Raw genomic sequence first — 27007 nt, 5'->3', positions numbered from 1 at the left:
AATGGCAAATGATGGCTATTAAGTCTTACCCATCTGTGTAAAGTGGTTTGAGATCAGATGAAAAGCCCTAAACGTTATTATTGTTAAATTCACAGAAAGGATAACAGGGTTCTATTCAAATACAGGTCACATTCTAAGCATCCCCAAGTGCCTGGAAATAGCTCACTGCTGAATGTGAATACGCTGAAAGAACATACTTAGCACATCTACCCACATATGCCACACCCTATTGATTTAAAGGCACCCATCCAATAACACAAAAATATTCCATGGAAATCCAGTACCAAGAATGCATTTCCCATTGGGGCCCACTCAGTTCAGCAGCTCCCCAAAGTGAAACATATACCTGTCTCCAAAAACAATGTTATAACAGGCACTTGACTGTAATTTATTCTGCGGCAATTTAAATATTTACAAAACCAGACATTAATGGTGTAGTTCAGTGTTTCTCAACCTTTCCAGACCACTGTAAACCTTTACTGAAGCCCGAGCCCTGTCACCCAGGGTTGAAGCATGTATCTTAGCTTCACAGGGCCCCCGGAGGCATGGGGCCACACACAATTGCCCTGCTTTCCACCCCCCAACTCCAGCCTGCACTTGCAACCCCTCCCCCTCCCCAACCAGTCCCACAACCTTCCCAGGTTGAGAAACACTGATCTAGATGAGTTGACATACCCCCTGGAAGACCTCTGCATACCAACCAGGGTACACACACCTCTGGTTGAGAACCACTGGTGTAGTTGACTATCACTGCTTACTAGCTGCTTTTCAAACAGCTTTATTTGCAGCAACAGAGATGGAAGTTTTACCACAGTCTGATATTATTTTTGCAAACACACAGCACAGCGTATCAGTGTGCAACCGTAGTTTGATAATGCATGGAGTTCCAACAATCACAGAGATTCCAAGCCTACTGAGATGACTTCAGTCATGAGTAAAAAAAGCCAACCTAGATACTTTCCAGCTGTGGATATATTTAAAATTCAGGTCTTCCCTGTGAGTTTTACTTTGAATTGGTGTGATTGCTTCAGCTTCAGAGTGAATAATAAAATTACAGCCTGCCCTTTAACTTGTTTTAATTCTGTCTTTTTTGCTTTGTGACACAGTGGATAAAGGATGTTGTACACAAAGAAGTTAAACTGCATTGTACAACATAACCGACATTGTAACGAAGACTGACTGGAAAACCCCAGAGACATGATCTGTATCTCTTTGGTGCATAAGAGAGTTCAATTCCCTTGTTAATACTACCCACAGACCCTAAATACTGATGCAGACATCATTAGAAAGGAAACCAAGTCATGGAACTACTCATCAACCAAATACACTGGAATTAGCTGGGGTTTCAATTTGAGAGAAGCTCCTCTAAGAAACCTCCTTCTCTGTGTCATTTCTTGTTACTCTTCTCCAATTCATTCATATGCGGAAATTCCCCTTTCATGCTTTGGGTGGGGTCTGCTTCAGTAGGCACAGGAAAATCACAGCCAGCTGCTACTGTTCTAGCTGATACCACTGCAAGGGAGACTGTGGTTTGAAGGGTAAGGAAGTGACAAGAAATCAAATCTGACCCTCACTGCCTTGTGTAAAGGGACTGTTGTCCCCTTACTGACATTCAGTGGGGCTGTTTTGGTTGACTAGCTACCAGTACTAAAAGGGGAAGGGTTGATGGGTAATCAGGACCCTGAGACTGACAGTCCCCAGGAACAATGGGGAGAGGCCAACGCTCCAGGTCAGCCTCATTGACAGGGCGGGCAGGCTAATCAGGGAGTCAGGAGGCCAGGGTGGGTCCCGTCCTCCATGTGAGCTGTATTTGCCTGAGTCAGACAGGGTGGGGCTGAGCTAAGGAGAAAGCAGGGGCCTTAGCTTAGTTGGGGAGCAGAGATGTACCAGATCCAGAGGGGCCAGAAAAGCAGCCCAGAGAGAGCAGACCCTGTGCTGGGAGCAGGGCTGCAGCCACAGAGCAAGAGACAGAGCCCAGAAAGAGCAGACCTGCCCTGGGAGCAGAGCTGTAGCAACCAGAGCCAGAGGGGCCAGAGAAGCAGCAGTGCTGAGTTAGAGTGGAGCTGGAGCTGAGACGGAGTGGTGGAACTGGGGCTGGAGCAGTCTGGAGCCAGGTGCTGTGAGCAGCTGGGGAGAGCCAAGGAGGGACCCTGGGCAAAGGGCCCAGCGCAGAAAGACACCCCCAGCCAAAGGTCCTTGCATGCCAGACTGTGAGAGGGATCTTAACCGAATGGGGGGCTGACGCTGGGAAGAAGGGTCCCACCACCCAAAGCCCGGAGGTGTGTGGCCACCACCAGAGCAAGTGTCCAACCTGCAGCATCCTTGCTGCACAGCCAGGGCCTGAGAAGAAGGCCTGGGACCTACAAGGAACAGACTGTGAACTGCCCTGACGTTACAGAGACACTGTTTGTAATGTTCCCTGCCACAGAGCGGGGTGATGTGTTTTCCTTTAACCTTTCCAATTTTTCTTATTCCTTTTTAAACTAATTGCTGATTAAATAAATTGTATTTGCTTTAAATCATATGTAATGATCAGTGGGTCAGAGAAGTGTCCACTGCAGAGAGAGTACCCCGGAGTGGGGACACACTAGCCCCTGTCCTAGGTGACCACAGCAAGGTTGTGGGTCGAGCCCCCCAGGAATCCTGGGCCCAGCCTTGTTGGGGTTACAAGGACTCTCCCAGACAAAAGAGTAGAAGGGGAGTCCTCGAGGGCAAGGAGGCCTCTGGGTAAAGGAAGTGGGAGCGAGGACTCAGATCCTTCTGCTAGCCCATTTCACCGGGGTAGTGCAGAAGTCAGAAAGTTCCCCACAATAGCGCGACCATTCCCCCACTTACATTTGCTACTAGGATTGTAACAACAGCCACAGTGGCCATTATAAATTACATACCAACTTACTGGAGGTGGTAAGGCTTGCTTTGGAGGGATTATTGCTTCTTTATGGGTGACGGACAATTGTGATTTCTCGGGCCAATGCACTGTTGCATTCTTTTTAAATTTAGGAAAGAATATTACAGTGGGCAGTGCCTGTTACATTATTATCCTCTCTGTGAAATTACATTACACAGTAGGTAATTATGCAAATTCAATTATGGACATGTATAAAGCAATTAAAATGGAAGTCTAGGTTAAATATAGATAGATAGATATACATATTGATATAGGAAATGGAAACGCAAGTGTTTAAGGTATAGATTTCCTTTCCCCAATTCTGATTCTGTATTTTGAAAGGATCACTCACTATCACAGCCAGAAACACAGAATATACAAGAGAACAGTAGTTGGAATGGAAAAGGGCTGCTAAAAAACTGTCAGAATCCCCCAGAGTCTTGTCCCTGTAGATTCCATCTTTTTCAAAGCTATGGGCATCACTTCTCTGCTGACGATTACTTTTCTCCACTCTGTTTAGTCTGCCGCTTTCTCTGATGTTTTCTGAAGCTTAACATGCTCAAAATTAACTATGTTTCCATGAAACCATCTCTTCTCTGGCAACAACACGAACATTTTCTACTACCTAGTTTTTGCCTGTGAATCTGCTCATATCCGGACCTTCACCAAATCCAGTGTCTACAAAAAATATTTTTCTCTTTAACCCAACTGTCAAATCTGTAGACTATGCTCTAGCTATATCCCAGCTGTATTACTGCAACCTCTCTTCTCTCTGGACTCTGCTTCTCATCCCTCTTATCCATCTTATTTTACTGCTAAGGACAACAACCCACTTCCCTTTGCTCCTTGAAAATAGGCCTGAGAACTGATCTGTTCCACAAAGCAAACTTGCTGGAATGGCCGTATGTTGGTCTACACCTTATTGTTCTGTATGGTCTCGAAGCTCTTCTGCACAAGGATTCTGAGCATTTTTTGGCACACTCTAACGACTGAAGAACCCTGTGTCCATTTGTGGTGCACTATAAATAGCAGCAGCAATAATAATAATAATTAATAATAATAATGTTTCAAGTCCAGGTCCTTAAGAGTGCAGGGCGTAGTCCCACAGAGGAGGACATATCTCAGATATGGTTCTGATCCTTCACTTAATCTTAACTGAAATGATGAGTTGCTTCAACAACACTACACACAACAACACACCATGTGTATAAGAGAGCTTAGCTTAAAGGGTTTTCAGCACTGTGATGCCATTTCCCTCCCCTTCATTTAAGCCTCACTCCCGCTCCCTCTGTATATGCTGCCACTGCGGAAGCCACCACTGGCCAAAGAACTAACAGCACCCACTCCAGACAATGCAATACCATCCCCAACTGCAGTCTGTTGGCTTGGCACAGAGAGCCTAAGGGCAGATTTGTACCTTTCCATTAAACGACTATAGCAGTTCAAGCCAATCTTTATTAAAATCTAGTTACTGAGAGCTTTGGGAGAATAGCCAACGTATACAATGTTATATCCTTTCTGAAATAAACTAGCACAAAAGGCTTATTCAAATTGTTTTACGTACAGGTTTGCATAAGAGATATGTAGCCTAAATGGCAGGTAGGATCCCTTTCTCTCGTTGACTGATTGATAAATTATAGTATCCCTTTCTTTTCACCTCCTCTTGTGGTGCAACTTTGGCCACCACTTCTACGCCGATGGGCACTCTGCCTCTCTCTCTCAATGACATTCCCAGCTCTCCTTTTTCTTTGCATCTTAGATCTCTGGCACCACTCCATCAATTGGAGCCATGTACTGGTGCTCGAGTAAACAAGAAGTAAACATAAAAGCACTGAGGTGACAGTGTCCATGACAAATGGATTTTGTTAGATTCCCAAGAACTGGCTAGTAGAAAACTGAGGTGGAAGGATAAATCGTTTCCCTCCAAAGCAACTCAAGGCAATTGCTGTTACAATGAGACTCTGTTACGGGCGCAGCTATTTTCCCCAAACACTGTTGTGCCTGCACCACACCAAATTTTAAGGTCATTTTGTCATCCTGGGCACCTGGTTTTCCGATTTTGAAAAAATTAGTGCTTTTATTTCTGAAAATAAGTTATTTATTCTGGTATTGGTAGTTACACTATACAAGTATAGAAAGCGGGTTGCTCATCTCCAAACTCCTTTGTTTGTTCTAAAACAAAAGAAAACCCCAAAAGAAAGCTTTAAAGATAGGTCAGAAAAATGCACCATTGCCATAAAGCTCTTCCAGATTTCAGTCACAGTTCATAGCAGTTAAGTTTCTTTTCAGCATGCCTGTCCTAGTTTTTGCATCTCAACCCTGTATTCATTAGCCTTTAGTTCAGCTTGTGTGAACCTAATAATACAGCTATTGTACGCCAGGAGGGTTGGGTCCCTCCCCACCACCACCACCAACTGTCTGTTTTACAGCATTGGTATAGCAAAATAAATAAATAGCTGTTTCTACAGTTTAATTTAGAACAGCTCTGCTGAAGCTCAGTTGCCTGTTGTACTTCAGTTCTTAGTTTAAACTTAACTTTGACGATCTACAGTTAACCTCTCGAGTATTTGTAGCTGTACTTAACATGCACTTTTTTTCCTTGCATGTTAAAAAGAAAAACAGCACAAGTATATTTTGGTATGATTTTCACTGGAAAAAAAACATAGAGATAATAAAACTTTCCTCAAAAATGCGCTGGTGTGACAAGCAGGCTGCTAGCTGGCTGGCTGGATAGCAGCTGCTGTTTGAAGCATAAACTTATTAGCAAACATTAGACTTTTCATTCATACACTACTTACGTGTCTCTGCTAAACAAAGCTGCAGCAAGCATAATCCAAAAGTTGCACACAACAAAAACTTGCTCATTGTTTCTTAGAGTTACTTTGCCAAAACTAAGGAGATCCTTGAAGGGTGCACAAATCAAAAAAGCCTTGTTCAGCCTGCAGTCAATGAGCTCTGAAGTTTGCTGCAGTTTTTATTCCGATTCTAAAGAAATTGAAACAGTGACATAACAGGGAGGGGGAGCTGAATCAAAAGTCACACCCATGTCGAAACAAAAGTAGAGGGAGCAAGGGGCGGGGGTGGGGGGAAGCTACTCCTTCTGAGTAAGCAGCTACAGCAGGGTTTTTAAGAGGCACCAAGACTCTTTTACTCATGAGTGTAATATTACTGCTTCTTCGCTGGAAAGTTTCTGCAACGTCTCACAAGTTAGCTTAGAAAGGGACTGACTGTTATCAGCATCCACTCCCTTAGCCTGTTTAAAAGCCTCTTTATTATAAGAGACAGGAGAACATAAAATATCTGAGTTTTAGAAACCCACCAAAGCATCCGCAACTCTCCAAAAACATTTCTAAATGATATTTTTCTCTTTCCATTTTCTCTCCCTCATTTTCCAATGAATTAAGCGCTGGCGAAAAAGCACTACAGTGACAGCACAGGGATACGATGTCCAGGTGAAGCACAGGTAGATTAGATTTCCTTCACACTTACCTTCTGGCAACATGCCTCTGTTCTGATCTGGAGAGACCACCACTGCAGTAAGTATGAGGGTACAGCTCAGTCTCCATGGCCCATTGAATTCGTGGCCTCTCTGCAGACATCACCAACAAGAGAGGTAAATAGCACCAGTTATAATGGTGGGTTGTTTTGTGTCAGAGACATCAGATGCTCACTGGGAGCTGGGTTGAAACCAATGATTCCTTATTTTTATGGTGTAAGAGGGGAAGGACTTATTTACTTTATTCCAAAAAGACAATGTAAGAGTCAGTGAAAGTTTGACATTTTTTGTTTTCTATATGTACATATATTCATTGCAGTGTTGGGTTTTATGTTAATTTAATGCTGTTGAAAGGTGCCAGTGAAAAGACTTGGACACTGCTTATGCATGGGCGGGTACAACATGGGCACTAAAAGTGTAAACTCCCGCCATCCTGCCCTGTCCTGTTCATGCTTCACGGTCCATCCATACCTCGACATCCCAGCTGATGTCAGTTATAGTGGTGGTTTACATGAAGTAGACATCGCTTCACTTGGCACTGGACAGAGACCACAGTGCCCATTACACATCAACCTTTAACAACGAGGAGATGGCAATGGCTTTCAGTCACTATTGATAATATTTAGTCCTGCCTTGAGTGCAGGGGACTGGACTAGAAGACCTCCCGGGGTCCCTTCCTGTCCTACGATTCTATGATTGATCAGGGCTAGATTTCAATGAGCAACCTACAGATTAAAGTTTCTATATCATTTTACTATTGATACTGTTGAACCATCCGTTCCACACATTAAAGATCTTTTATATACATTTTTAGTTTTGCATAAGATAAACAATGGAAAAGTATAGAGCACAGGTTCTCCCAGCCACAGGCACTAAATCTTTACACAACTAAGGAAATTTCAGGACTTTCACTTTTGAATGTGATTTGGGAAATAACACATAGTGTTTCAGGATGTGCCTGTAAAACTTAGCAGGAGACCCAGTGCTTTCACATACAGGGGAACAGTAAGTTTTCAACTGGCGAATAGAGGCGGGTTCAAGGACACTCTTAGTCTCTGAAGGAAAGTGATGGAAGGTCCCAATCTGGGGCACCTTTCAAACTTGATTGGACAAATCTCTAGGAAATGTATTATAAAGCACTGGATTAGGCCAGGATGGTGAGAGACAGTGGATGAACTGGATCATCTAATAGGTCTTTCCAGTATCTAATTCCATTATATGAAATAGAAAATCCAGAGTGAAGTTAGGTTCTGGGAGTATTTACAATGCAGACATAATGAATCTACTGAGAGCAGTGACTGCTTTTGTAAACATTTCTAATAAATCATACTTAAAGATGGTTGGCTCCCCCTTCCTCGGCTAGCCCCAATTTTAGCAGCAGCTCTAGAATATCTAATGGGACATGGTCAAAGTGGAAGCCTTTCCTCAAATCATGCAGAGTTTTGTTTCTTATGTAGCTTACAACTTCAAAGTCACACTTAAAACATATTCACTGAGTGGATATAATGATTTCTCTTCGTTTAGGCATGTTTTCTAATCTTTTAATCATTCCCATGGCTCTTTTCTAAGCACTCTCCAGTTTATCAACATCCTTTTTGAATGGGGACACCAGAACTGGTCACAGTATTCCAGCAGTGGTTGCACTAGTATCAAATGCAGAGGTAAAATAACCTCTCTACTCCTTATTGTTTCAAAAGAAAATTTGTATTGTTCATAGGCTTATAGCCTATTGTGAGTGTATTATAGCCTATATTTCTCCACTTGTAAAGCTAGACTACCTTTGGACTATGGGCCAGATTATGAAAGGTTTAGGTGTTCTAGGATGTGTATAGGCACCTACTGGGATTTTCAGAAATCTGGCCATATGTGTCTATTGGACTTCACTCATTGGAAGGAAAACATGTAACCAGTGTTGTAAAACTCTAAAAAACTACATGAAACAGCTGTTTTTACACATAAGACATCACTGTTTTAAGGCCCAACCAGCTTTAGAAACAAAAAGCCAGCTCTTCAGCTGATGTAAATTGGAGAGTTCCATTGACTTAAAAGAAACTATGCCCATTTACAGCGGTTGAGGATCTTTCTCAAAAGCCTTTCCCCTCTGGAAATGGGAATTCTTGGCTTTCTACTGGAATAAAGCTTCCACTTCTAGTCTCTGTGGGTCCCAAGGCAACAGATCATAAACCCGTCACTCATCCAGGACTGAATATAATCCTGCACCTCAAAATAGTGTAATTTTGGGGAAAATTCCACATTGGGGTGGGGTTTGGTTAGAAAATATTTCTTTGGTAGATTGTTGTATGGGACTGTACAGGGATTTGGAATGTTAGTAGTAGTCCAGGTGCATAGATGGATTAGTGCATAGTTCAAGAGAGGCAGTCAGAGGTACATGATAAACGCAATTTATCACATGGATGTCACCCCATGTGATAAACTGCAGAGCCAGGTGATAAATTGCGTTTAGTATGTACTTTTTTCCACCTCACCTGCCCTCTGCCCACTAATTCATCTCCCTAGGACTTATTCTAACATTCCAAACTATTAAGCAGCTTCAAACAGTTGTCTTTAAACAATACCTGACACAAAACTATTTCCTCCTTTTCCACCCAAATGTGGAATTTCTCCCCCCAAAATACATTGGCCTGAGGGGTAGGTTGATCATAATTTAGCTCAGATTTAGGGTCCACAATGCTAGATGGCTAGAAAAGGGAGCTTTATGACATTGGAGAAAGGAATTGCCTATCGTTTTAGTGGAACATGCAGCACTTATGTTTAACCTGAGACAACACCATGACATAGGCACATAAAAACCCTCGGCCAGATCCTCAACTGAAGTAAATCAGCACAATGCCATTGATTTACCAGAATTGAGGATTTGGACCCATGAAATTATTAGGTACCAAAAGGATATTTTTATAGGAAAATATTAGAAGTTTCTAAAATATATTTCTTAGAGTTTTTTTACTCCCTCAGTCCTCTGTACAGTTGGATTCATGGAATTAAAAGAACTTGGCTACAAAGTCAGAAAAACATCAAAAATAACACAACTAAAAATGTTAAACTCTCTCAAACTTTTTCTAAAATGGCTTTTCTGTAAAACATCTGGAATATGGTATAGATAGAAGTTTTACCATTCATTCGAGCACCTGAATAACTCATTCTTTGTTTCATCATTCATGGTTAATCTGTTTTGCTCCTCTGTTCCCACTCTGAAATCTTGTTTGCTAAATTTCAGCCTAGCTTTAATTGTCATGGCTAATCCTGAAACAAGGTTTTATAATGGAAATGGTCCTAAAGTTTCCTGGTAGCAAACACTGCTTGAGTGCACCTTTCCTTGGGCTCCAGGAGCTGACAGGGAGGGAATAACAGAATCTGTGCTGAGTAGTTGGAGAAGCTGCTTCTTTGGCTTGAGGGCAAAGCACTCCCTTGGGAAGTTGGGCACCTGATTCTATTCCCATCAACCTTTTGTTCCCAGATGTAATTTACAGCCTGTGTCCTGCACAGCATTAGGAAGATGAACAATGGCCCCCAGCCGTTTACTTCTAAAAAGAAAAGCAACCCAGAACGGTACCTTCATGTTCAGCCTCCTCAGCTCTCAGTCTGTGTTGCTGCTTTGCCTCAGTTCTCCCGAACACAAGTTAGACCAATACAGAGCAAAAACCGCAATGGCTTCAGATATTCAAATTTATTATCAAGGACACTTTACAAACGCCCTTCTACTTTAGAACACGTGCCTCCACCAGTTTCCTTAAGCTAATGTTTAATCAAAGCATTTGGTCCCTGGCCAGCCCATAGAGCTTGCAGCACTGCACAGAGTAGTCAGATTGCCCATCCCACTTTATAATCTCCCCACCATCTACCACTTCCTACATGTGTGTTTGAGACAGGGATGCATAGTGGGAGATCTACACAAAGCACACTAGAGATGCAGTCACAAGCCAGAAGTGTGTGCTAGCATGCAGCAGAGTCATACTGAATGCATTAGTTATTAACCAAGTCAACATTATGTGGAGTTTCGGGGGAAGGGGGGAAATAAGCTCTCTCTGTAGGTGGTTGGAATCTTTCCCTCTGCCACCTCGGGAAAGCCTGATGTGGAGTAATGAGAACTTGAAAATGTATGTCTCAGGGTATAAACTGCCATAATCCTCTTTTCAGAGTAGCAGCCATGTTAGTCTGTATTTGCAAAAAGAAAGGGAGTACTTGTGGCACCTTAGAGACTAACCAATTTATTTGAGCTCACGAAAGCTTATGCTCAAATAAATTTGTTAGTCTCTAAGGTGCCACAAGTCCTTCTTTCCTTTTTGCATAATCCTCTTGTCCCTCTTTCCTTTCCAGCTTAGTAATAGGTGGAACATGCACATTTGGGTCTCTCTCTCAATGTGTCTTATTCTATCCCTTGTCTCTCTCTCTCCTTCCCTCTCTGCCTTTTCTTCCCTTTCTATTCCTCTCCTCTGAGACCCTCCTCTCTCCCTCACCCATAGCCTCTCCAGCCCTCAGCCATTTACCTCCTCTTCTCTTTCTTCCCCCCATCTCATACTCTTTCCCCTCTCCCAGACCTCTCTGTCCTGTCTCTCATCTACCCTTCCTCCTTTGTACACTGTGTATTTGAATGGATGGGCCAAAATTATACAGTCCTAGCACAACGGATGAGCCAAATAAAATGCACACATTCCTGCTGCCTGAGTAAAACTCTACATTTGCATATGCAAAATGTTAGCTGCATGTGCAAATAGGTGTTTTTTGTCCTCAGTTGCCTAGTATGGGCCTGATCCAAAGCCCTTGGAAGTCAAAGGGAATCTTTCCATTGATTTAAATGGGATTTAGATCAGGCCATATGTTCATCCAGGTTTTGGCACAAATGTGGGTTTTTGTCCAGTCACATGCATTGTGCGTGGCTCACCTGTTGCATGAACATTTTTCTCTGTCTGTGTGGAGAGTAGAGGTGGCATTGCATGGTCAGATTCACAGCCAGTGATAAACACAAAATACGTTACTACTTTAAAAAAACAGAAGCTAAAATCATGTTGGATTCATCTGTGTGACAGTTACTGTTTGCACAGTAACACTGCTGGATGTGTGCCGCCCCTGTTACTTATACAGCAACATTTATGTTGTGTACCAAATACAAACATGCGGGAATGAATTTTCAAGTCTTTCCTTTCCATTAACAAACAACCTACTAAACCAGGTGTCGGCAACCTTTCAGAAGTGGTGTGCCGAGTCTTCATTTATTCACTCTAATTTAAGGTTTTGCGTGCCAGTAATACATTTAAACGTTTTTTAGAAGGTCTCTTTCTATAAGTCTATATATTATATAACTAAACTATTGTCGTATGTAAAGTAAACAAGGTTTTCAAAATGTTTAAGAAGCTTCATTTAAAATTAAATTAAAATGCTGATCTTATGCCGCTGGCCTGCTCAGCCCACTGCCAGCCTGGGGTTCCGTTCACCTAGGCCGGCAGCAGGCTGAGCGGGGCCTGCGGCCGGGACCCCAGCTAGCAAGGGGCCGGGCAGCCAGAACCCCAGACCGGCAGTGGGCTGAGTGGGGCCAGTGGCCAGGACCCCAGATCAGCTGTGGGCTGAGCGGCTCAGCCCGCTGCCACTCAGCCCGTTGCCGGTCAGGGGTTCCATCCGCTGGCTCCTGTCAGCCAGGGTCACGGCTGCCGGCCGTGCTCCGCCCACTGCCGGTTTGGGATCCCAGCCCTGCCCACATGGAGTGGGTACCTACCTTCTACCTGATTCTAGCCCATTCTCGTCCTCTCTCTCTGCACTGAGCTGAGGGTGGGAGTGCACTGTGCACAGGGCTGGGGGTGAAGGAGCAGGCTGGGGGTTGGGGTGTAGGGTCTGGCCAGGAGCTAGAATGAGGGAGGGGGGTCAGGGTTGGGGCAGGAGGTTTAGGTGTGGAGTGCTTACCTAGGCAGCTCTCATTTGGTGCAAGGGGTGCAGGAGCTCCCATTTGGTGCTCAGGGTGCGGGTGAGAATGTGGGAGGTGCAAGAGTCAGGGCATGGGGTGTGGGGGGGCTAGGTATGTGTGGGGGGTGCCGGGGTCAGGGCAGAGGGCTCGGGGCATGTGAGGGGGTGCAGGAGTCAGGGCATGGGGTGTGGAGGGTCCTGGAGTCAAAGCTGGGGTTGTGGCAGGGTGCGGGGGTCAGGGACGAGGTCTGGGAGTTGGGGGGATGCAGGAGTCAGGGCAGGAGGCTGAGGTGTGGGGGGGGGTAGGGGTCATGGCAGAGGGCTGGAGGTGTGGGCTAGGGTCATGGGGGTGCTGCCAGCCCCCTGCCCAGAGCGGCTCACAGCAGGGGCCTGGAGGGCATATTCCACACCCTTCCCCAAGGCCCCATCCCCACCTCGTCTCTGCCTCCTCCCTGGAGCAGTGAGTGTGCTGCAGCTCCGCTTGTCCCCCTCCCTCGCAAGGGCCATCAGCTGATGGGTGGCAGGGAGGGAGAGGAGGAGGGGCAGGAACCCAGCACGCTGGGGGAAGAGGTGGGGGAGGGGGGAGCTTGCCTGCCCTTGAGCAGCAGCCAGCAGGACCAAGCTTCTTCACCCTGCCCCTGCGATGGGGGTGGGGGGTGCAGAAGAGCAGGCTGGGGCGGGCAGGATTTTGAATGGCATGCTCCTGCCTGCCGGGATCCCGGCCTGGTTTCGGCAGCAGGCTGAGTGGGGCCGGCGCCTGGGACCCGGCAGGCAGCAGCGTGCCATTAAAAATCGGCTAGCGTGCCATCTTTGGTTGCCAACCCCTGTCCTAAACCATACATACTCTGTATATAAACAGGCACAATAGCAGTTTGGCTGCCAACCTGTATTTAACCATCAGTACGTGATCCCAGTGCAGAGTAAATATGAATGAAAAGCATGATATTTTTATAGACCATAATAGGCATGTGTTTGTTTTCAGTGACTAAGGTAATAGCTGGTTCCATGTGGGAATTGGGAGGGAAGGTGCAGGCGTGTGCATTGCATATGAGAGACAGCATCTGCGGGAAGCATAGTCATTGACTGCTGGTTTGGAACAGTTATGTTTTGCCAAGTAAGTTAATGTGAGGAAATATGCCTGTCTTCTTACATTCAGTCTGGTTCTCCTCTGAGAATAATAATAATCCGTAGCTCTTATATAGCACTTTTCCTCAGGAGATCTCTCAGTGCTTTATAAAGAAGAGCAGTATCATTATCCTTGTTTTACAGATGGGGCAACTGATGAAGAAGATGAAGTAATTTGCCTGTGGTCACCCAGCAGGCCAGCAGCAATTTTGTCTCCTGTGTCCTAAACCATTTTGCTGTCCACTAGAAGAGTGCATTTCTGCTTCTTCCTCACCAGAACAGCTCCTTTTTCATTTTCAGAGTCAGATCTGATGACTCTAGTGACAATAGGGTTGTCCAGATTTTTATTCCTATTAGCCCTGCAGAGTTAACACAGCTAAGATTGAGTGAGCTAGATTCTATTCCTTCTTGTGGAACAATGAGAGATTATTTACTTAGCTTTAATCATTTACACCTCTGAAAACCCACTGAGGGCAATGGGACTGCACTGGTGTCTCCAAAAGTCCAACTAGAAGGCAGTGAGCCTGCAGAGATGTTGCAGGCGGCCCATCCCTTATTATTGGAGATGATGCACAAAATGGAAAGAACCCAACCTGGTTCTTATAGCCAAGTCTGAGTTTGCAACTCAGAAAATCATCTTTTTATTTGTAACCTTCACACATTTGTAACCTTCATTTGATACGGAAATTGCTGGGAGGAAATAAATATGGTTGACGAGTGAATTTTTTTCACTGTGTAAACAGACAAAACTGCATAATTGTGGATGTCTCTAAAGACAGTGTTTTGTTAAATTGGGTGGGTGGGCAGAAAAACAAGTGGCATGAAATTATGCGAGTGGAGGGAATTTCCACAGTTTTGCACATAATTTTGCAGACGGGTAGAGAAATAGGTGTGGGGACAGTGAGAGTTGAATACTATCATAAGATGGTGAACTAATCTTAGAAACAGGAATTGCCACATCAGAACACATCAATCATATCTCTAGTCCAAGGTTCTGCCTTAAACAATAGCCAGTGCCAGATACTTCAGAGAGAGAAGAAAACACTCATATTGCACCTCATTGTGCAATATGATACCATGATGGGAAAGAGTTCAGCCACATACTATACCTCATTCATTTTCAATGCACTGTTATAGTAAGTGTCCTTCTCAATAGAAGCTGAAGCTTATATTTTACCTGTCTTATCTTTTTCTTAGTTCTCTGGGACAGCAGAACCCTTTTAAATTTTAGTTTGAATTTGAGGGGCAAGTTCCAGATCCACAATGGACTGCACAAGAATAGGAGCCAGGAATGCTGGAGTTCCAGTTTCTGCTTTGGCACCAACTCTCTGTAGCCTTGGATAAGTCAGCCTCAGTTCCCCACATGTAAACAGAGATAATAATTATAGCAGAGCAAAGAGTGAAAATATTTCCTATGAATATTAATTTAAATTTGAAAATGCATCTCTAGTCAATTGTGGATGCAACCTTTAGGTTTGCTTTTTACAGACATTTGAGCTTACAGGCATTATCAGCAGATATACACACAGAAAGTAAACTTTATGCTCCAATAGCCATCAAGTGAATTTCATTTTTTATTGAGTTGTAAAAAACAAACAAACAAACAAAAAAACCCTGTTGGTTAATTATGTAAATCATCCAATCAGGGAACAGAAACAGTATCATGTGACCTGGATAGCTAAGCAATACAACAGGGGGAACAGGGATGTTTGCATATCCCTCTTTTTTTTTTCCAACCCATTACTTTGAGCTATTAGTATGGAGGAAAATATATGCTAAGAAATTTACAAATGAATAATGAGTGCCCGAAAAAATTTACAATTTGCTTATGAACATTTCATTTGCAGAAAAAGAGGTGGAACGTGGCAATTAATAAGTTACTGTTATTTGTTCGACTTTAATAATGCTACTTACCTACTGTAACTATTTCACTGAGGTGTTGGAAGGATAAAATAGTTCAAGTTTGTACAGCATTTTGAACATGTCAAATCTAGTATTATTAAAACTCCTCAGGAAATTAAAGCTGTAGCCTATCCATGCTGAATGTACAAGAAATGATCCAGGTCTGAGTCATCAACTTTTCCAAAAATATTGTGTGAGAACCACTTCAGTGATCTCTGTAAAATACTAAGGGGGTTGAGAAGAGTAATCAAGGATATCTCTGAAATTTATCTGCAGTCACTGTCTTTTAGAAAACCTCTCTCCCTACCTTGAGGAAGACATTAGAATAAAGACCTTTATACATATAGAGAGATTAAGCTGGCATATCATACTCCACCCAGACTGCTTTATTTAACCACGTTGCCACCCTGATTGCTTTATGTAATTACTGTATGAATTTAACAAAAAATCTCCCTGAGGGGAAAAAAAACAGTCCTCTTAGTCTATCAGTTCAGGTGCTACAATGAACTCTGTATGCCATAGTCTAGATAATGGAAGATGCTCTCTAATAGCATGAAAAACAGATCATACAAAATGGATTAAGGACCCTTGGAACAAAACAGGATAGGATTAAACCATTTATTCATAGGGCCCTTTCTGAGAGAGGAGGCGAGTCATTGTTTGGCACTAGTTAGCTACAGTTAGCAGCACTGTCTAGTGCCCACAAGCCTGTCTCAGCCAAGAAGCCCAGAGCTAGCCAACACAGCTTCAAAATATAGAAATTGTGCAGCAAATTCTGTTAGCAGGAGTCCAGTGACACTCTGTAACTTCCTTGTCGGAACACATGGAAAGCATGACAGTGCAGGAATGAACTCCCCCAAGGGTACAAAATCCCACATGACAGATGGCATGCCTTAACCCTTTGGCTATCGTTTAGGTGAGAAGTAGGGTGGGATGAGTTTTAAGATGATGGGAAGAGAGTCTTTCAGGAAGTCTGTGGAGTTGGTACAAGTGCCTGTAACATACATCCAGAAACACAATTATGTCACATTTCAGGTTTCAGAGTAACAGCCATGTTAGTCTGTCTTTGCAAAAAGAAAAGGAGTACTTGTGGCACCTTAGAGACTAACCAATTTATTTGAGCATGAGCTTTCATGAGCTACAGTTCACTTCATCGGATGCATCCGATGAAGTGAGCTGTAGCTCATGAGAGCTCATGCTCAAATAAATTGGTTAGTCTCTAAGGTGCCACAAGTACTCCTTTTCATTATGTCACAATTATGCTGTGGCTATTCCAGGTTTCAAGCCAGTGAATTCCATTCTTACTATCAGGTATTCCAGGTAGCCATTGTGCTACATTTTCTTTCCATTTTACCTATTTTGCAGTGCCATGTACATCTAAAGAAATAAGAATAATATAGGTTTGTTCATCCTAAAGGATCCCAGATTCTGCGTAAAGCGAGATTACTCATCTACTACTGACATGCAGCCACATCTAGCATGGAGTGTGGGGATTTTTTAGAGACTCATAAAAGGTTTAGGAGATGAAATTCAGAAAGGAAAAATCTAGGTTGATCATCAGGAAGATCTTCCTACCAATGAGGTCAATTAAATTGTGGGACAGCCACTCAATGCACTAGAAAACATACCTCAGGGAATAACCCTACACCTACAGAAGTATGGACAAGATGATCTAATAGGTCTTTCCAGCTGTAATGTCTGTGATGCTATGATTCACTTAAGAGTATGCCACACCTCAAATGCCACCAGAGCTGAAACCTGCCAAACCTGAGCAGTAATTGCACCAGCTCTTCAAAACTCTTACTACAGACAATGAGAATTTCCAGTCCCACAGTGTTGAGGCTGAAACACAATGAAAGCAATTAGAATACAGCCCAGCTGAATCTGAAGGCTTGTCTACACTTGAAGTTAATGCAGATTAAGGTAGGGTATGAATTTAAAGTTCAATAGCTGGAGCTGACCAGCTCTATGTGTAGTCACTCTTTAATTTAAAAAGGTTTCGTTTAATTTAATCAGAGGAGGTTAAGCCAAATAGGAATAAGGCACTCCTTTTTTCCAGAATAAGAGTGTTCCCACATTGAGCTGGTCAGAACCAGCTGATCAGGAATATCACTGTATGTAGACAAGTACTGAGGCAGCCTGTAGTTTGCTTGTTTTCCTTGGAAAGATGGATGGCCAAATAGGTCTTTGGGAAAAGAGGACTTCGTTTTTATCATGCCTTGCCTCTGAAATGGACACCTGTCACGTCATGTACCATCTCATGGATATGGCTTCCTTCACATTCCTACAGATTTTGTTTTATGGTCCCTGAAGAGCAAGGGATTATTGGCATTTGGCCAAGTACTAGGGCAAAAATGAAAAATATTTGAAACTGGATTTGCATTTACTGGATTTGCTATTGATGCTCTTTCTTCTTTTTTGTGCTCAAAAATGGAAAAGTGAATTGCTAATTGATCCACACCCTCCTTTCTCCAGTTCCTTTCCCTTAACGGGCTGACAGCACACAGGCGCTGGCTTCCAATTTTCCTTGGGCGTGCTCAACCCCTGCTCAGTCCCAGGCCCCACCCCCACTCCACCACTTCCCCCAAGGCTCCGCACTCCACTCCGCCTCTTTCTGCCCTCTCCCCCAAGCACGCCCCATCCCTGCTCCTCCCCCTCCCTCCCAGCACCTCCTGCACACTGCAGAACTGCTGAGCTCCAGTGGGAGGGAGAGGAATTGGTTAGGGAGTCACCAGCAGACTGGAGGCCCTGGGTGCCAGGGGGAGCTTGGCTGCCGGTGGGTGCTAAGAACGCGCTGATTTTTTTCCATGGGTGCTCCAGCCCTGGAGCACCCATGGAGTCGGCGCCTATGTGACAGGATTCGCAGAGCTGTGCCGTGCAATTAGCACCTTGCCGGATCAGGCACTTTGACAAACATTTTCCACTTTCTAGCCATACACTGATTCGGTGCTTGTTTGTAACAAGACTAAGAGAAAGCAGCAGGTCTGGAGTCTGTCACAGGCCTTGTAAAGAACAGAAGCTGGCATAAAACAGATTCTCATACTACAGCATGTTCAGTCAAAGGCATGCAGTTGTCCCTAGCCTCAGTACATCTCACTGTCACACTAACTTTACGTTTTCTTCATTACTCTCAGTGCAGACAGCACATTTTGGAAGCAAAGGCCAAACTTTTCTGATGCCATGCATATGCTGGGTAACAATAATTTTAGAGCCTGAAGTCACATGGGTGGGATGGTACATTTCCTAAAACATTTAATAGAAGAACATGCCCCAGGATTTAAAAAACTTTAATCCAATACATCAGAACTCCTGTGGTCCTCCATTTCCAAATATTAAGACTATGAAAATTTCTTTCTCACTGGCAGTATTTTAATGGGACCAAAGAATCTTTCGGTGCCTCCCTATGCTGACAAACTCAGACTGACTATACAATGCCCCCTTCTCTATCTTCTCCCTTGTCAGAAATGTTGGTGTATAGGAAGGACCATTGCTAGGTATGGAGACATACCTAGCCTGCTCTCTGCTTCTCAAAACCTAATTCTAGGTAGACAAGGCTAATCCCTTACAATGCTGGTGCTTTGCAGATTGCCCTTCAAATGAATGCTGAGAATGCCTATCTATGTTCACAGCTTTCCAAGGCTTAGCCATGCCACACTGTATACTGCATTTTTTTGGCCTCCCACCCTTGAAATGTGAAAAATTGGGGCCCTGTTCTTCTTTCACAGGATAAAAGTAATTCCCATTGACCTTGGGAAGAGATATTCCTTTCCAGTGATAGGAAAAATAGGCTCCTTGTTGCAGGGCTCGGTGTAAAAAGAGTGGGGGAAATGACATACTATTCATGGCTAATGTGAACTACGGAAGCACACATAATGCATGCATTTCAGCCAGGTTAGCTAACCCTGCTATTTCTAGAAGGGTTGATTCATGAGTGATTGGGTATGAATAACACTTGATGTATGAGTAATTGTGAGTGTTTGTATGAGAGAAAATATGGATTCAAACATTCAAATGGGTATCTTTCTCCCAGGTTTGAGGATAATTCTGGTCAGAATATAATAGGTCTGCAACCCTAAGACTGGTTTTGCAAAGAATTCAGATTTCACAGTGGAACAAAGGAGCTCAAGCTACAATATTAGATCTAGAAATGGACCTACTCAACATTTGGGGTATACAAACCCAGGATTTTGCTTTGGCCCCATTATAGAGATGGTCATAACGTTCAGATCCCAATAAGAACATAAGAATGGACATACTGAGTCAGACCAAAGCTCCAACTAGCCCAGAATCCTGTCTTCCAATAGTGGCCAATGCCAGGTGCTTCAGAGGGAATAAACAGAACAGGTAATCATCAAGTAATCCATCCCCTGTTGCCCATTCAAATTCTGACAATCAGAGGCTAGGGACACCATCCCTTCCCACCCTGGCTAACAGCCATTGTTGGACCTATCCTCCATGAACTTATCTAGTTCTTTTTTTAACCCTGTTTAGTCTTGGCCTTTGCAACATCCTCTGGCAAGGAGTTCCACGGGTTGGCTGTGCATTGTGTGAAGAAATACTTCCTTTTGTTTGCTTGTTTTAAACCTGCTGCCTACTTATGTCATCAGGTGACCCCTGGTTCTTGTGTTATGTGAAGGGGGCAAATAATGCTTCCTTATTCATTTTCTCCACACCATTCATGATTTTATAGATCTCTGTCATATACCTTCTCAGTCATCTCTTTTCCAAGCTGAAAAGTCCCAATCTAATTAATCTCACCTCATATGGAAGCTGTTCCATACCCCTAATCATTTTTTGTTGCCCCTTTCTGTACCTTTTCCAATTCCAGTATATCTTTTTTGAGATGGGGCAACCAGATCTGCCCACAGTATTCAAGATGTGGGCATACCATGAATTTATATACAGGCAATGTAATATTTTCTGTCCCAATCTAGATTTAGAGCCAAACTTTCCCAAATACTGAGAGTGTACAAATCTAGGGTTGTCATTAAATATACACAGAAACCAATATACTACACTGGGCAAAATCCTCTCTTGACTTTCACTGCTCCATAGCTGTATTTTTATTTATTATCATTTGATTTATTTCATTATACACCTAAAACAAGCATATACAAAAGGTTTAGGCCTCTTTGAGAGATCTTAGGAAATACACATCAATGAAGGAAAATATGCTAACACAGTAATTTTCTCACCCAGCAAAGGAGAAAACAAACCTTCCTGACAGCCACTACCCAGTCTCTCAGACTCCCCCATCCATCCACGCCAGCCCTAAGCTACGCACTTCCTCTCTGAAAGTTTTGTAGCGTGCCCTAAAGACCAACAGACTTAGACTGGGAGCACATTCCAAAGTCTCAGACACCTCACGAAAAAAACCCAGCCTGTCATCTCTGTTAAATCAAGAATGCTCCAACTTGTGCACCCCGGATGAACATTACTGTGACTGTAAAGAATAAGGGAGGAAATGTTTTCCCTCAAACTGAACATGAGGGAGAGGGTAAATCAAAATAGAATGTAATTTCCTGATTTCATTCATGGTCCCAATTCAGATACAAGGCTGACAGACGAGCCTTGATGAGACAGACATAGCACACATTTAAACTCAATGATTAGGAGTAGTCACATCAATCCATAAGCTTCTGCAAACAATTTCACCACCTACTTATTTGGATAAAGAGTGCTAATTAGTTTCTTTTAATGTTATTTAAATAACGAACCTGTTTGCCTAAATATATTTTCAAAAGCTTTTGAAATAGAACCAAAATCCAACTGTAGGGTTTAAAAATAAACCCTCCAGTTTCCAGATGAACAAACACATTTTCACAACCTCTACCCTAGCCTAATCGTGTCTTTTCTCTGCATGTAGCTACATGACAAGTGAAAGAAAGGAATAAATAACTCTGCCAAGCATTTGACAGGCCAATCATTCTATTATAGTCAAGAAATTTCACCTCAGATGAGAGGCAGCAGAGCTTAATTACAAGGAAACAAAGTTACATAGTTTGTTAGGATTGGTTTTTTGTTTGTTTGTTTTTGTTTTTGTGTTTAGACATGACTTAGTTTGGAACTTATAGACATTCCAAAAAATCCTCTTAAGGGAAATGTGAGGTCCAGCAAAGTGAAAGGACTTGGAGTACAGTAAACAGTAAATTGTTTTTTAGGGGAGTTGTTTTTAAATATCCCCTAAGGAAGTGTTGCTCCATTGTTATTCTGCAGCCCGGAATTGTCACCCAATTAGTGCTGGATGATTGTTGTTCCCTAAAGGGTAGAGACGATGCTGAAAATATGATTTCCGTTTTGGTTTTAAACTGCCATGAAGTCAGGTTCTATAAAGAACACTAATTACAAAAAACAACCAAAGACATTGATCTTTGTCATTGATCTCAGGTTTCTTTTTCTGCATCTGGTTCTATTTTTATGTACAAAGAAAGGAAGAATGAAGCCACGCAAGAAGACTTAGATGCCTTGAGTTCTGATATATATGTATATCACTAGCAACTTTACAAAACACCTACCATTTATTAAAAACAAACAAAACCCCAACTTTGTGTGAGCAAGGGATTCTTGGAAGATTTCCAACAGGACTCAGTCATTATCACCCAAATTCAGACCTACTGTAAGTGGGCATGACTTCTTGGCATCTCTCTGTGGTAACTTGGTTCTGAATTTGATCTAGTGGTTTACTATAGAGTCTTGCATCCTAATGAGCCCAAAACACCATATTTACCTTTGAAGCTATAAGGAGGGAATGCTTTAGTTTGCTGTTAAATTGAACCACCTTTAGGGTAAATGGAAATAAGTGGTTAGTGTTATGTAGTGACAGAGAGTGAGGATGAGGTACTAGACTGGGATTTGGGAGACTGGAGTTCAATTTCCTACTCTGCCACAGACTTCCTGGGTGACCCTGGGCAAGTCATTTAGTTTCTCTGGAGTGGTGAGTATGCTTATAAAATTTGCAGATGGAACCAAGCTTGGAGGGGTTGCTAGCACTTTGGAGGACAGGATTAGAATTCAAAACAACCTTGATAAATTGGAGAATTGGTTTGAAATCAACAAGACAAAATTCAATAAAGACAGCTGCAAAGTACTACACTCACGATGGAAAAATCAAATGCACACTACAAAATAGGTAATAACTGCCTAGATGGTAGTACTGTCGAAAAGGATCTGGTGGTTCTAGTGGCTCATAAATTGAATGAGAGTCAATAGTGTGATGCAGGATGCATTAACAGGAGTGTGGTATGCAAGCCATGCAAGATAATTATCCCTCTCCACTCAGTACTGGTGAGGGCCCCAGCTAGAGTACTGTGTCCAGGTCTGGGTACCACATTTTAGGAAAGATGTGGACAAATTGGAGAGAGTCCAGAGGAGAACAACCAAAGTGATAAAAGGTTTAGAAAACCCAATCCTTGAGGAAAGGTTAAAAAAAACTGGGCATGTTTTGTCTTGAGAAAAGAAGACTGAGGGGGGACCTGATAACAGTCTGAAAATATGTTAAGACCTGTTATAAAAAGGATGGTGATCAATTGTTCTCCATGTCCACTGAAGGACAAAAAGGAATGGGCATAATCTGGAGCAAGGAATGTTTAGTTTAGATATTAGGGAAAATGTTCTAACTGGAAGGGTAGTCAAGCTCTGGAACAGGCTTCCAAGGGAATGTTGTGGAATCCCCATCACTAGATGTGGAATCCCCATCACTAGAGGTTTTTAAGAACAAGTTGGACAAACACCTCTTGGGGATGGTCTAGGTTTACTTCATCCTGCTTCAGCGCAGGGGACTAGACTTGACTCCTTCCCAAGGTCCCTTCCAGACATACATTTCTATTATTCTATGATTAAAAGGTTAGAGGTGCTCTGATATTACAGTAATGGGACCACACAAGTACCTAAGGTAGGTGGGTAGACAGACAAAAAAGTAAACAACACCATCTCCGTTTGAAGCTATTGAAGATACATATTGGTGGCCTGCTTTTCCAAAATGCTGAGCTTCCCGCAGCTCCTATTGACCTCAGTGATGTTGGATCATATTAAAGAAGTTCTGTATTAAAATCACAAATGAGTTTGATTCCCCATAGTTTAAATTCCAGGGTATTACTAATTAAGAGGTCTCTTGGTTTTTGGTACTATTTCTCTCCCTCTATGTGTGAAACTTGCAAGCTGCTAATTGTGTTAGTACATTCTAAGACAGAGTCTATTCTCAAAGCAATTCACAGAGAGAGAGACTCAAAGCAATACTCTAACAACAGAAACAGCACCCAGAGACTCCCCGCCCTTTTGTTGTATTAACAATTGTGATTAAAATAGAGATAGAGGATGTATGTGGATGGATGCTTGGTGTGGATCAGGGAGGTGCCAGCCTAAGAATCCAGTGTCCATCGGCTGAAGAAGGCGTCAAGTGGAAATAACCAGAGGACCCCCCCCGGAGGGCAGACTGGAATCCACCCAACAGCCTCAAGAATGGGAGAACCAAAGAACAAGATAACATCTTGGAGCCGTCAGGAATGTGCTATCTGCTGATTGATTCAGCAACAGCATGAAGCAGCAATTCCCATAGACTGGCATAGGAAGAAATTCCTATAAAAATAGACTCTAAAAAATGAGAACTTTGGGGGGTCTGATTCTGCAAACCAACTTCCAGGAGCATCAGATGAGCATCTGACAAGGCCCTGCTCCCTCCTCATGTCCAGGCCACCTGGCCAGTGGCTTGGCATGAGCAACTCTAAGGCTGGTAACTATGATAACAACCTTGCAGAACCTGTGTGTGTGTGTGTGTTTGTATGAATGAATGTGTGACTAAATATGAGATTGAATGGAATGTTATAACTATAACTAACTGCTTACTAGGATTCTTTCTGTATTCACAATAAATGTGGTATTTTGCCTTTTTCCCTTTAATAAGATCCTGCTGGTTTTTATTTTATTGGTACAACAGTGAGTGCTGCTGATTGTTCAGCCTTTATGAAAATCAGGTCATTTCTTTAGATGCCTTAATGAAGATTCAAAAGCTTAACTTTTGGCATCTGTTTTTTAAAACCTTAGCCATAATAAAATGGAGTTCGACCAGGACACTAGGGCTAACAGTCCTATGCTTGCAAAAAGTGCCATCAAATCTTTAATGGGCCAAACCATTTAGGATCTTGTTTTCACTCTAGTGAGAGAACTTCCAGCAGCACAGTGCCCCAGAAACCAAACTCAGGCATCACTGACTGAGGCCCCAATTTAGCAAGTTACTTAAACACACACCTTGCTTTAAGTATGTTAACAGGTTCCATTGATTTCAGTGGGGGTGTTTAAAGTTGTTTACATATTTCAGAATTTTGCTGAAACAGGGACCATAGTGCTGCGTTCTGAATGACCAGTACCATTTTTTACAATGCTCCAGGCCTGACGATTTTCTACAATCTTGTGTAACCGTTTACACTTGTGCAAAATGAGGACAAAAATCATGTGAAGCCACTTTGAACTACTGTAAATGACGACACAAAGTGCAAGGCAGTAGAGACTGGACACCTATATTTTCCCCTCTCAGTTCTCCCATCCACTTTCTGTTCAAGTCCCACTAGGATTAAGTCCCACTATATGCAAGATGGTAACATGACGAGTTAAAGAACATTTCTTTAATGGCCTGTTGGGTACTCTTCCATTCTTTTTTTCCATGCATGTCCAAAAAAGGCATTAACTTGTATTACAAGAAACAGCCAGCAAGAAGCATAAATCCCCAGGTATGAGCAATGAAAGAAATTAGGGTTGTTATTATATTTAATGGGTATTTCATTTTGCTTTACATAATCCCTGAGGTTGTCTGCTGTCTGATGTTTTGAGATGCAGAGAATTATTTGACCAGGCCATTAAAATATTCCTTGATTCCCACCATCTTATAAATGGAATGAAGAGTTGATCCCTGAAGCAGGTGATAATAGACTCATTTTTAGAAATACATCTCAGAAATTGTGGCCAAGAAATGAGGCCCTTTAACCCTACATATGACTTGGAGTCAGAACCATAACACAAGATGTTCCTTGACTCTTACAACACCACATACTAGCATTTCCCTGTAGTAGTACCCAGAAACCAAGGGCTAGAGCCACAAAGAGGACTGAGGCTCAACACTGCAACACCTAACTTGAGGCTTCCTGCTGCCTGCTGGAATCCAATAGGGCAGCCAGGCTCCGCGTACAATGCATGGGGTGAATTAGTCACCAGCAAATGGGATTCACAGAAGCCAGCATGCTGAGTGGGGAGCGGCCTAAGATAGCCAGTAGGGAATGCTACGGAGAGGGGTGTGACCTAGGCTCCACCTCTCAAAGGGAGCTAGGTGCCTAGGTCCATTTGGGGTTCATAGCTGAGACCCCACTCCTGGATTTAGGTACCTAAGGCAGGTCATCCCTGTCTCACAAAAAACAAATAAAATAAGGAAGCAGCAGTAACAACCTTCTTCTATCCAATAGCCTGGTGGTTACAGTACTCACCCACTTTCAAATCTTTACTCTAAGAGGAACAGGGACTTGAATCTATGTCTCCCACTTCACAGGGGAGTACCCAAACCACTGTGCTATGGGGTGTACTATAATGAGCTGTTCTCAGTGTCTCCTCTTGCAGCTATTCAAGTTTGTATAAACTATTCATTGGAGCAGGGACTTGAACCTGAATCTCCCATATCCCCAGAAAGTGCCCTAACAACGGGGCTATAGAGACAGTCTCACATGCTCTTGCACTCTAATAGCCCAATGAATATTTAAGTATTTCATTCAAAATACAGCTTCAGCAGGAGTGACTGAGAAATCCATCCCAAAATACCTGAGTGCCCATTGGTTAGATGGGTTCATGTGGGAGATAAGGGTTCAAGTCCTTGCACCTCTCAAAGAGAGTAGGGGTTAGAAGCCAAATCTTCCACAGCCTGGGTGCATGCTCTAACCAGTGGACTACAGGATATAAGAAGTACACCACTGCCACCATGTTTTGTGCAGGGGGCAATCCAGTAAGTGAGTTCTAAGGCTGCCTCAAAGCCTGTCTTTTGGGTCAGGGCCCCTCAGGCAGGATAGGTGAGGTAATGCCTCGTCTGAGGATCCTGCCAGGGTTTTGGCATGAGCTGGGCATCAGAACTTAGATGGCTGTGTGCATGTCCATCATCAGATTCTTAGGCACCTAAGAGACTTTATCAGTGGAAACTTAGGCACCTGGGGCCTTTAGGTGCCTACAGGGTTAGGCAGCTGCTGAGTGGGGGTTTTAGCATCTAAATTTTGGACTTAGGCCCCTAAAATGGCAGTTAAGCACCTAAATCCCTTTGTGGATTTAGCTCCAAGTGTTCTGAAGTCTGGAAGGTGGGGTCAGTCAGGATTTGTTTGGGGAGTAAGAGGAAGACCCTAGCAACTAGGAGGTGGGACAGAGCACTTAACCAGGAGGGTTCAGAAGAAGGGAATTGGCACTAGTGAATGGAAAAGTATTTGCGAATGGGAGGGGGAAGTCAAGTTGATGTGATTTCAGGATTACCAGGGAGTTTAACCACTAGAGAGGATAGCTTATTAAATTCCCACAGTAGAGTGGAGACTGGAGAGCTAAATAACTGAGGGTGGGATTCTGTCCCTCTAAAATCTATGATAAAACTGCCACTGACTCCAGTAGAAGCAGAATTTGGCTTTCCTGGGGAAAGTCTAGAAGCTGTATCCGCCTGCAGGATCATTATA

General features: G+C 43.1%; 1 protein-coding gene across 1 annotated transcript in view; it reads right to left on the bottom strand.

The window, feature by feature from the left end:
• The window catches only part of CD44 (CD44 molecule (IN blood group)), a 94265-nt gene extending 84305 nt beyond the window's left edge, over positions 1 to 9960 (bottom strand). The window contains exons 1-2 of the mRNA XM_077819965.1: positions 9955 to 9960; positions 6377 to 6476 (exon numbers count right to left, since the gene is read on the bottom strand). Of these exons, the coding sequence (XP_077676091.1) occupies positions 6377 to 6476; positions 9955 to 9960 (106 nt within the window). The remainder of the gene's footprint in view (positions 1 to 6376; positions 6477 to 9954) is intronic.
• Positions 9961 to 27007: the final 17047 nt, after the last annotated feature.

This window comes from Eretmochelys imbricata, chromosome 6 (assembly GCF_965152235.1).
Source record: "Eretmochelys imbricata isolate rEreImb1 chromosome 6, rEreImb1.hap1, whole genome shotgun sequence".
Taxonomy (NCBI): domain Eukaryota; kingdom Metazoa; phylum Chordata; order Testudines; family Cheloniidae; genus Eretmochelys; species Eretmochelys imbricata.
This window is presented reverse-complemented; position numbering and strand designations above follow the sequence as displayed.